The sequence below is a fragment of the Chrysochloris asiatica genome, unplaced genomic scaffold (assembly GCF_000296735.1).
Source record: "Chrysochloris asiatica unplaced genomic scaffold, ChrAsi1.0 scaffold00255, whole genome shotgun sequence".
NCBI classification, from domain to species: Eukaryota; Metazoa; Chordata; class Mammalia; order Afrosoricida; family Chrysochloridae; genus Chrysochloris; species Chrysochloris asiatica.
The window spans coordinates 4043001-4055739 of NW_006408773.1; the positions used below are offsets into that span (position 1 = coordinate 4043001).

The 12739-nt window shown below is 36.4% G+C and overlaps 1 protein-coding gene across 1 annotated transcript in view; it reads right to left on the reverse strand.

Moving 5' to 3' along the window:
- Positions 1-12739, reverse strand: part of LRCH2 (leucine-rich repeats and calponin homology (CH) domain containing 2) — a 158614-nt gene that overhangs the window by 19067 nt on the left and 126808 nt on the right. Inside the window, exons 13-14 of the mRNA XM_006873805.1 lie at positions 241-289; positions 44-160 (exon numbers count right to left, since the gene is read on the reverse strand). Coding sequence (XP_006873867.1) covers positions 44-160; positions 241-289 — 166 coding nt within the window. The remainder of the gene's footprint in view (positions 1-43; positions 161-240; positions 290-12739) is intronic.

A 12739-nucleotide genomic window follows, 5' to 3' on the forward strand; every position in this document is an offset into this window, starting at 1 on the left:
AACTAGTAATTGAAAAATAGATATTCAAAATTTAATAAAATACCTTGAAATATTCTTTTCTAATCTGTTTACTCCGCCTCCTTTCTTCATTCTGCCAGATTATAGGTTGAGATTCTGGCCATTGTTGTTCATCTATTTGATCCTTCTGATTTTCTAAGGGCTGTAATGAGATAATTTCTTTTAATTAAATTAATTAAGAACAAAATAATATATATAGTAGTAATTTAATTTCCTATTTACCTGCCATGTGAGGGGTGATAACGGTGAATTTACTTCATCTGCTGAGACACTAAAAAATTTAAAAATGTTTTAATATTTTAAAATATTTAAGAGTTATACCCAGATATAGTTTATGAACATTATGAAGTTATCTATTTTTACCAGAAATCTAAAGGATTTACTCAGTCCTATGTTTTGAAATAATAACATAAAACTTAAAGTTGGTGAAGCATATTTAAGTTCCCAATAAATGATGCTTCTCTGAAAATATCAAAATGATTTTGTCTAATGTCAACCCTATGCATAGGGCTTTGTAGGGGTCGAAAGAAATGTAAAAAGTAGACTCATAAAATCAGTAATAAGTCAGATATTTGTTATATTAAAATCATTATCTAAAATGAAAAAAAATCAGGCAATTTATTTAGTCTAAAGTACAAAGAGCTCAAGGGAGCGATTATTTTTCATTAATCATTGATTATGATTCTCAGCTCTTTCATTCTAAGACAAGATGGGCTACAGAGGAAAATTTTGTATTTCCTTTTTATTGGGATAAGGTAAATAGTGCCTACAATGAAGTAGAAGGTTTAAGCAAAAAATATTCCTTGGGAAAATATATAAACAAAATACCCACTAAAGCTCTTATTAATTAAAATTTTATGGAATGTCTCTATTATACAACAAGAAAAGGAAATGACATAAAATTGAGACAAAAATCATACTACCAAAATTCGATTACCCAAGAGAAGAAGAAGAAAAAAAAATCCTTAAAGATATTAAAAAGTTAATATTATATTAACTACAGTTAATATTATATGAAATACAAGCATTTATAAACTTCTGATGTGGTGCTGTAGGATCTGCACTGGACTATGAATCACAAGATCGGTAGCTCAAACCCACCAGCTGCTCCTCGGAAACCCTCTACAGTGTAGCCATGAGTGAGAACCAACTTGACAGCACTTAACAACAACATCAACAATATAACCATTGATATAAGATATATTACAAACAAAAATTAAAAGGAAGGAAAAAGAAAAAATGCCAAGGAAGAGATTTAATGAGACATGTATAAGAAATAGAAAAAGCTACAAATATCTAGTAAAGGATTAGAATGGATTGGAATAAATAAATATCCAGTGAAGTAAAGAAAAATTAATGTTTTAGGTTATACTTGTCCTCCAAATTAATTCATTAAAATGACGTAAAATATAAAAACTCAAAACGTATTTGCTGGCTTGAATTAGAAACATGATTTTTGAAGTTTCAAAGATAATTTGGAAGAATGAATGATTAAGAAAAGTTATTTAATAAAGGGACTTCCCAAGCAGGTAATAAAATAAATTATATAAAATTCCAATAACAAAATTGTCCAAGATCCAAAAACTATAGATCTTCCAAAAGAAGATGAGTATAAGAACAACAGTCTATTAAGTTAAAATATGGTGCAAAAGATATTTTGAAATCATTGTGGAAATAATGTCTGATGGAGCTTGGCTGAAAGCAGAGAATATCAGAAAGATGTTTACCTATGCTTTATTGACTATACAAAGGCTTTCGATTGTGTGGATTGTGACGAGCTATGGACAACATTGCAAAGTATGAGTATTCTGGAACACTTAATTGTGCTCATGAGGAATCTGTACATGGACCAACAGGCAGTTGTTTGAACAGAACATGTGAACACTGAATGGTTTAAAATTAAGAAAGGTGTGTAACAGGGTTGTATTCTTTCACCATACTGATTCAACCTAATAATCTGAGAAGCTGGGTTCTATGAAGAAAAGCGTGGCATCAGGATTGGAAGAAGACTCATTAACAACCTGCGATATGCAGATGATACAACCTTGCTTGCTGAAAGTGAAGAGCACTTAAAATATTTACTGATGAAGATCAAAGACCAAGGCCTTCGATAAGAATTTCAACTCAGTGTAAAGAAAACAAAAATCCTCACCACTGGACCAATAAACAACATTCTTATCAACAGAGAAAAGACTGAAGTTGTCAACACTCATGAAAGCAGCAGCCAATAAATCAAACGATGCATTGCATTAGGCAAATCTGCTGCACAAGACCTTTTTAAAGTGTTGAAGAGCAAAGATGTCAGCTTGAGGACTAAGGTGCACCTGACCCAAGCCATGGTATTTTTAATAACCTCATATGCATGCCAAACATGGGTAGTGAATAAGGAAGACCGTAGAAGAATTGCTGCTTTTGAGTTATGGTGTTGGAGGAGAATATTGAAAGTGTCATGGCCTGTCAAAAGAACCAACAGATCCGTTTTGGAAGAAGTGCAGCCAGAGTGCTCCTTGGAGGCCAGGATGGCCAAACTTCATCTCTCAAACTTCACACGTATTGTCAGGAGGGACCAGTCACTGGAGAAAGAGATCATGTTTGGTAAGGTGGAGGGTTGGAGAAAAAGAGGAAGACCCCCAACGAGATGGATTGGCAAAGTGGCAGCATCAGTGGGTTCCAGCATGGCAACAATTGGGAGGTTGGCCCAGGATCGAGCAGTGTTTTGTTCTGTTGTGAATAGGGTCGCTATAAGTTGGTAATGATTCGATAGCACCTAACAACAACAATAAACAAATAGTGTTGAAGCAACTGATTACCCTTTAGCAAATACATACTGAAAAAAAGGAAAGAGAGGAACCAAGAGGATCGGGAGTAATGGAGTAAAGGACAGAGGGAAACAACTAGATTCTCTACATTGTACCAAATTAAAAAACAAAACAAAACATGAATAAATTGAAATTTTTAAATATAAAGAAAGTTGCAATCACATAAACCAACTTCAAAGCCAATGCTATCAAGCCGATTCCAACCCTGTATAGGATTTCCTAGACCGTAAATCTTCATGGGAACTGAAAGCCTCTTCTTTCTCCTGCTAACCGACTGGTGAATTTGAACTACCAACCTTGCAGTGTGAAGTTCAATGCTTATAGTGCCATCAAGGCTCCCTTGAAATCACATAAGTACTGGAAAACTATGGGCAGTGATGTTTAAAAGGTAGGGTGGAGACGGCCTTAGAAGGAAAGTATCGAAACTCAGTAAGCACAAATCAGGTACATAAAAAGTAAAAACTGGACTTTGCATCTGGTAAAGACAGAAAAACCATGACCTGATTTATCCTGACTGAAATTAATTAATTAAAGAACAGATAAAATACATAAAATGATGATTTTGAAGATAATGATTTTCAGGCAAAAAGGATTTCTATCCTTTAGACATGAGTAACACACAAGATGTGTGTTACTCACATCTTGTGTGTTACTCATGTCTAAAGGATAGAAATCCTCTGGTAGCGTAGTGGTTACGACTCGGGCTGTGAACCGCAAGGTCAGCAGTTCGAAACTACCAGCTGCTCCGCGGGAGAAAGATGAGGCTTTCTACTCCCGTAAAGATTTACACCCTCGGAAACCCTGTACAGGGTCGCTATGAGTCGGTTCCGACTCCACGGCACATAACAACAACAACAACAACAATACACAAGATAAACCTTGTAATTTAGCCAGTTTACTGCATAGAGTTTGTAGGCCTTAGCACAGGGAAGGAAAACCAAAGCAAGCTTCCTGAATTTTGGAGGCAAAACTGGTAGTCCAGGGAGAAAAAGGTAGGCAAAATTTTTAATGCAGAGTAACAGAAAGAACACTGCACAGAGAAAGAACTTAAGAGATCTAAAGAGGCACACGTATTTTGTGATAACATTACTAAAATATGAAGGAACAGCATAAGGACTCAGTCAACAAAAACAACAATAAAGAAAATATAACAAAATGAACTGAGCACAGAAATATATACAGAACAAGTAAATCATCAACAACAACAACAAAAAATGCAAAAGAATGACAGCAATAAATTCATACCTATCATTAGTTTCACTGAATGTAAGCTTATTAACTTACATTTATATTCAGTGAAATAAATGACTGTTGTTGTAAAGTGCCATCCAGTCAGTTCTGACTCATAGCAACCCTATTTAGGGTTTCTGAGGAGCTGTTGGTGGGTTTGAACCACTGATCTTGCAGTTTACAGTCCAGTGCTTATCCTACAGAATGATACCTGGACTTCAAAATGAATGACAGGTATGAATTTGCTGTTGCCATACTGCTTACGAATCAGGCTGCAGTTTGAAACTACCAGCCGTTCCGTAGGTGAAAGATGAGGCTTTCTGCTCCCATAAAGATTTACAGCCTCGAAAAACCTGTACAGGGTCGCTATGAGTTGGAACCGACTCCACGGCACTATGAACCTCCTAGAACCAGGGGAAGAATGATATCAAGACACCTGGAGATCGCCAACAGACACCAAGCCAACAGATGTTGAAAGCAAACAAAGTCAATTCCCCAGAGCCAACAAAGAGAAAGTCTTCCCCTAGAGCTAGTACTCTAAATTTGGACTTCTAGCCTCCTAAGCAGTGAGAGAATACATTTGCTAAGTTATAGCAGAGCTAGATAGGCTATGGACCAGGAATGAAAGGAAAATTTAACTTTTGAAAAATAACCAACATAATCCACCACACAAATAAAACAAAGGAAAAGAACTACATGATCATATTAATCCATGAAGAAAAGGCATTTGACAAAATCCAACACCCGTTTCTGATAAAAACTCTCAGCAAAATAGGAATAGAAGAGAAATGCCTTACCATAATTAAGGACATGTTTTCAAAATCAACAGCCAACATTATTCTCAATGGAACCAGACAAGAATGCCCTTTATCACCATTTCTATCCAGTACTGTATTGGGAGACCTAGTCAGAGCAACACAAGGCAAGAATGGGAAATAAAAGGCACTGAAATTGGTAAGGAAGAAGTAAAAACCATCTTTAATTGTAGATGATATGATCCTATTCACTAAAAATCCCAGCGATCAAAAAAGAAAACTATGAACTAATTCAGCAAAATGGCATAGGATAAGATCAATATACAAAAATCAATCATAATCCTTTATGTTAACAAAGCGAACTCTGAAAATGAAATCAGGAAAACAGTACCATTTAAAATAGCTACCCAAAATATGAAATAATTAGGAATAAACTGAACCAGAGATACAAAGACTTATGAAAACAAAAGAACAAAAAAAGTACAAGAAACCAAGAGAGACCTACATAAATGGTAAAACTAACAATTCTCATGAATAGAGAGACTTACCATTTTGAAAATGTCAATATTAATCAAAGCTATCTGTACATATAACACAATCCTGATCCAGATTCCATCAACATTCTATAAAGAGATAAAAAAGCAACAACAACAAACTAATCACCAAATTTATATGTATGGAAAAAAACGGCATGCCTTGCTTTGGCTGATGATGTGGAGTTTTTCCACTGTCTCTTTTGACAGATCTAGTCAATTTGATTTCTGTGGATTCCATCTCGTGAGGTCCATGTGTAGAGTTAACTTTTATGTTGTTTAAAGAAGGTATTTGCAATGAAGTCATTGGTCTTGCGAAATTTTATCATGCAACCTCCAGCATCGTTTCTATCACCAAGGCCATATTTTCCAACTACTGATCATTCCTCTTTGTTTCCAACCTCTGTATTCTAATCAATACATCTTGATCGCATATTTGGTCAATCTCAGACAGAAGAAGTCAGTAGAATTCTTCAATTTTATCATCAATAGTTTTAGGTGTTGGTACATTGTTGTTGTTGTTGTTGTTAGGTGCCGTTGAGTCAAACCCAACTCATAGCGATCCCATGGACAGCAGAATGAAACAATGTTCAATTCTGAGCCAACTTCACTACCGCTGCCACACTTGAGTCCATCAATGCTGCCACCTGGCCAATCCATCTCGTTGGGGGTCTTCCTCTTTTTCTCTGACCCTCCATTTTACCAAGCATGATATCCTTCTCCGACTGTTCCCTCCTGACAATATGCCCAAAGTATGAGAGACGAAGTTTGGCCATCTTGGCCTCTAAGGAGCACTCTGACTGCACTTCTTCCAAAACAAATCTATTGGTTCTTTAGACAGCCCATGGAACCTTTAGTATTCTCCAACACCATAATTCAAAGGCATCAATTCTTCTACGATCTTCCTTATTCACTGTCGAGCTTTCGCATCCATATAAGGTTATTGAAAATACCATGGCTTGGGTCAGGCACACCTTAGTCCTCAAGCTGACATCTTTGCTCTTCAACACTTTAAAAAGTTCCTGTGCAGCAGATTTGCCTAATGCAATACGTCGTCTGATCTCTTGACTGCTGCTTCCATGAGTGTTGATAGTTGATCCAAAAAGAATGAAGTCCTTGACAATTTCAGTCTTTTCTTGGTTGATAAGAATGTTGTTTATTGGTCCAGTGGTGAGGATTTTTGTTTTCTTGACATTGAGATGTAATCCATACCAAAGGCTGTGCTCTTTGATCTTCATCAGTAAATGTTTTAAGTCCTCTTCACTTTCAGCAAGCAAGGCTGTATCATCTGCATATCACAGGTTGTTAATGAGTCTTCCTCCAATCCTGATGCCACATTTTTCTTCTTGGATTATTTGCTCAGCATAGAGGTTGAATAAGTATGGTAAAAGAATACAACCTTGTCGCACACTTTCTTAATTTTAAAACATTCAGTGTTCCCATGCTCTATTCGAACAACTGCTTCTTGGTCCAGGTACAGATTCCTCACAAGTACAATTAAGTGTTCTGGAATAACTCATACTTTGCAATGTTGTCCATAGCTTGTCATGATCCACACAATCAAAAGCCTTTGCATAGTCAATAAACCACAGGTAAACATCTTTCTGATATTCTCTGCTTTCAGCCAAGATCCATCGGACATCAGCAATGATATCTCTCATTCCACGGCCTCTTCTGAATCCAGCTTGAACCTCTGGAAGTTCTCTGTCAATGTATGATTGTAGCCGTTTCTGTATTATCTTTAGCTTAAGATATCAAAGAGATTATCCAATGATTTCCACATTCTGCTGGGTCACCTCTCTTTGGAATGGGCACAAATATGGATCTCTTCCTATCAGTCAGCCAGATAGCTGTCTTCCAAATTTCTTGGCAGAGATGAGTGAGTGCCTCATGTGCCGCCTCACTTTCTTGAAAGATTTCAATTTTTATTCCATCAATTCCTGGTGCCTTGTTCTTTGCCAATTCCTTCAATGCACTTTGGACTTCCTCCCTGAGTATCATTGGCTCTTGATCATATGGTACCCCTTGAAATGGCTGAACATTAACCATTTCCTTTTGATACAATGGCTCTGTGTATTCCGTCCATCTTCTCTTGATGCATTCTGCATCATTCAATAATTTTCCCAGAGAATCTTTCAATAACGAAAGTCGAGGCTTGAATTTTTTCTTCAGTTCCACCAGCTTGAGAAATGCTGAGCATGTTCTTCCTTTTTGGTTTTCTGATTCCAGATCTTTGCATATTTTATTATAATATTTGGCTTTATCTTCTAGAGCTGATCTTTGAAATTTTCTGTTTAGTTCTTGGACCTCCTCATTTCTTCCATTTGCTTTAGTATGTCTACTCTGGAGAGCAAGTTTCAGAGTCCCTTCTGACATCCATTTTGACCTTTTCCTTCTTTCTTGTCTTCTTAATGGCTTTTTGCTCTCTTCACGTATGATATTCTTGATGTCATCCCACAACTCTTCTGGTCTTCGGTCTTTAGTGTTTAATGTATCAAATTTGTTCTTCAGATGATCTCTAAATTCATACATTTGAGTAATAGTGGTTTTAACTTGCCTTCTTTGTAGGTGTAGGGATAGTATCCTATCACAGAGAGAATTATTCTTCAAGACAGATCTTGCAATGTTCTTTTTGATAGTGAATGTTATGCCATTCCTCTTCAATTTGTCGTTCTTGGCATTGTAAATCATATTATTGTCAGATTCATAATAGCCAATGTTATTCTATTTTAGCTCACTAAGGCCTAGGATATCGATCTTTATGCATCCCATTTCATTTTTTACAATTCCCAGTTTTCCTAGATGCATACTTCACACATTCCATGTTCCGATCATTAATGGGTGTTTGCACCTGTTTCTCCTCACTTTGAGTTGTGCCCAATCAGCAAACAAAAGTGTCGAAAGCTTTACTCCTTTCATGTCATGACAATCAACTCTACTTTGAGGAGGTAGCTGTTCTCCTGTTATATTTTGAGCACCTTACAACCGGAGGGGTCCATCTTCCAACATCATATCTGACAATACTCAGGTGCTATTACAAATGCTTTTATCTTCCGCAACTATGTTTCTATAGTATATTTGTTCTGCTGCTCATAAGGTTTTAGTTTGGAAGCTCAGCTGAAGCTTTTCCACCATGGGTGACTCTGCTGGTATTTGGCATAGCTTCCAGCATCACAGCAACACTCAAGCCACCACAGTACAATAAACTGACAGATGAGTTGGTCTGTGTATATATGTCTCTTTCATAAATATATAAGTTGGGTCATACAATATTTGTCCTTTCATGATTAATTTATTAAGCATAATGTGTACAAGGTTCATCCATATTCCAGCTTGTAAAATTACTTCATATCTCTTTATGGTTGATAACTATTCCATTGTATGTGTATACTCATTTTGATTATCCATTTATTTATTGATGGACAGTTTAATTGTTTCCACCATTTATATGTGCTACATTATATAAATAGTTCTACAATTAACATCTGTGCACAGGCTTTTGTTTTTGTCCCTGCTTTCAATTCTTTTGAGTATGCAGCTAGGATTAGGATTGCTGGGTCATACGATAGATAGTTCTATGTTTGATTTTTTTGAAGAAACACCAGAATGATTTCCAGTACAGCTATACCATTTTGCATTCCCAACAGCAATAAATGAGGGATTCAATTCATTCCAATTTCTCCACCTCCACGCCAACAAAAACTGGTGGGTTTTATATTATTACTTTCACTACAATTTTCTGTATTAAAGAATGTAGGAAGACTATGCAAATTTTTTTGATATGGGAAAAAATACCTAGAGCTATTTCTCTTTTGAATAAAAAAAGAGGATGAGGACTGCAAAATGAAGAATGGTAACGAGTATCTGTAAGAAAAAGAAGAAAGCCAGTTCATAAAAATGCTTCAATAACTATTAATATATGTGAAACAATATCGATTTGCTATTAAGTACTGTTTTAAGCATATGACATATATTAAACCACTTAATCTCCACAGTAACACTGAGGTAGGTACTGTTATTATTCATGTTTTACAGATGGAATAGATGAGACTCCAAGAGGACTAGCTGAACTTCCTCAAGAGGCAGCTCTAGGAACCACACTCAGACACTAAGATCCCAAGAACCTTCACTTAACCATGATGCTATTTTATCTCATTATAAGACAAAAGGCCAACTGAAAGACATAATAAAATAACTAATATTTACTCTGCAGATAATTGTCACTCTTGCTGATTAAAAAACTTGTCCATATGCTCATAGCTATTTAAAGTGATAAAGGTGGAGCTCTGACTTAAATCTGTCTTACTTCAAGGACCACAGTTTTTCAACTATGTCCTAGCATGCCAACCAATTAATTTCTCAGTTTCTCAGTATGTTTATCACAATGGCCTTGGGTGTTTTTAATGACTCAGGGTTTGTGCTGTTTGCTAGAAGTGGCTAGGGATCTTGGAGAATAACCTATTGAGATTATTACTATTATGAAGTTGCCTAGACTTCTCAAGGGAGACTGTTTATTTGTTTTAAACATAAGTACTCAGAAACTCCAGATCTCTCCTTCAAGTCCATGTGTTGCCTAACGCCAGCAACAAAGAATCATTCCCACTAGTTATGAATTTACATATTTAAAAACACTACTTTAAATACAGACATACCTCAAACAGCAATATAATAAAACCACACGATTCATTAACTTCATCAGGGCTGAAATCATGTCTGTTTTCATCACTGTTGCATCTCCCAGCATATAATACAGTTTGTATCACTCATTGCGTCAACTAATTTTCCGAACCCATTAACTCGGTATTTATTGAACATCTACCATGTGCCATGTATTGTACCCGGTGGAAGGATACAACAGAATGAAGAATAAAGGCTTTGTTCTTACGAAATTTACATTCTGGTATGCCTGTGGGTTGGTAAGTTGGTGTCAACAAACAATACACAAAGAAAATGGTAAATATTCAGAATTTCAGGCAATGTCTAAGTTCTATGGAGAAAAATAGAATAGAATACAAGAAATAGGGAGAAATGCGCTGGAGAGACATGTTCTGTAATATAAGTTGGTCAGGAACATCTTGCTGGTGAAGTTACATTTAAGTAGAAAGCTCAAAGCAAATGAATACATCATATGGTTATCTGTGTGAAAACCATTCCAGGCAGAAGCAAAAGTCTTGAGAACGGAAAATACCTGGTCTCTTGCAATATAACAAAAAAGTAGCCCAGCTATACTAGAATCAACTAGGTAGAGAGAGGTTAAGTGCCGTTGAGTCGGTTCTGACCCAAAGCAACCCCATATAGGGCTTCCGAGGCTGTAAGTCTTTACCAGGAGCAGAAAAAGCCTCATCTTTCTCCCACGCAACCACTGGTAGTATCAAACTGCTAACCTTAAGGTTAGCAGCCCAACTCGTAACCACTACGCTACCACAGTTCCAGATAATGTTTTACATGCTCTTAAAAGACTCTACTTTTACTCTGAATGAGATGGAAAGTCCTTAGAGAATGCTGAAGCAGAACAAAATGATCTGACTTACTTCTTACAAATATCTATCTGAAGCTTTATGAAAGCAGACTCAAGGAAAATAAGGGCAGAAAGGAGACATGCCAGGAAGTTGTGATAATACATGATAGAAATGTCTAGTACTAGGGTGGTAGCGATGGAGGTGGTGAGAGGTGTTCAGATTCTGGCTATCTTTTGAAGGTAAACAAGATTTTCTAACAGATTAGATATGGAGTAGGAGAGAAAGTGGCAAATTAAAGATGACTTTGAGGAAGGTTGTTAAGATGAACAACTAGAGGTAGGAGTTACCATTTTCTGAAATGGCAAATATGGTAGAAGGAATAAGTTTGGAGATATAAGGAAAGAGATAAAGAGAATGAGGGTGAAGTGAAATAATGCATTTAAAGCACCCAGAACAGTACAAATACAACAAGCACTAAAAAGTACTAAGGAGTCCTGGTGTGGCACTGTGGGTTAATGTGCTAGATTGCAAGGTCGGTTTGAACCGCAAGGTTGGCAGTTCGAACTCACCAGCCACTCCTCGGAAACCCCGTACAGGGTTGCTATAAGTTGGAAAAGACACGACAACACTTAACAACAACAAGCACACACTAAACAACAAATATAACAAACATTAAACAAATGTTTCAGTATCCCTGTGTTCTGTTCAAAAGAATAAATTATGCAAATTGCATATAACTATATAATTTAATGACTCCTGATGTGATGCTGTAGGATAAGCATGAGACTGCAAACCATATGGTCGGCAGTTCAAAATCCACCAGCCATGCCTTGGAAACCCTATACAGTGTCACTAAGAGTCAGAAACGATCTAACGGTCACATGACAACAACAACAAACAAATGTTAAGCCTCTCTAGGTGCACTTCTGCACCACCCTAGCCTCGGAGCTTTATTCACTCACACGGTTAACTCAAACGTTGAGCCCGATATCAAATTTTAAATCAGCGAAAAGAATATAAAGAAACTTTCAAGATTGTCTAGTTTTTCACTAGAATTCATATGCCATACATTCAAGGAAAATAATTTAGTAAAATTCAGCTAAAAAGAAATAAAACTGTGAACAGCACAGAGAAAAATTACACTTGATAATGAAGAAAGACATAATCCCTGGCGTTAGTAACATAATACTTGCGGAACGAATGAATGATGCTTTCATTAAGACAAATTATAGTTATGAGCACCAAAAGGTATCACATAAGCATTTTTAGTGCTGTTCATATCAAATATAAATTTAGCTTGTGCTACAGCACATTTCCTCTTCAAGTTACATGCGATTGTTTTTGTTATGGGCTATCAAGCCAATTGTGACTCATAACGACCCTGTGTAGGGTTTTCAAGGAGTAGCTGATGGGTTTGAACCACCAATCTTGCAGTTAGCAGTCCAGTGCTTATCCTTCATCACCACACCAGGACTAATGAAATCATACAGTTATATTAAATTTACATCATTCTTTCTTTTGACTAGAACAAGGAAATACTGAATGGTTTAAAATCAGAAAAAGTGTACACCAAGATTGAATCCTTTCACCACACTTACTCAATCATTATGCTGAGCAAATAATCTGAGAAGCTGAATTATCTGAAGAATGTAGTGCCAGGATTCCAGGAAGACTCTTTAACAACCCGGAATATGCAGGTGACAAAACCATACTTGCTGGAAGCAAAGTGAACATAAAGTACTTCCTGATGAAGCTCCAAGACTACAACCTTAAGTATGGATTGTACCTCAATGTAACAATGAAAATCCTCACAACTATACCAAAAATTAACACCATTATATACAGAAAAAAGATTGAAGTTGTCAAAGACTTCATTTTACTTGGATCCACAATCAATGCTCATGGAAGCGGTAGTCAAAAAAAAA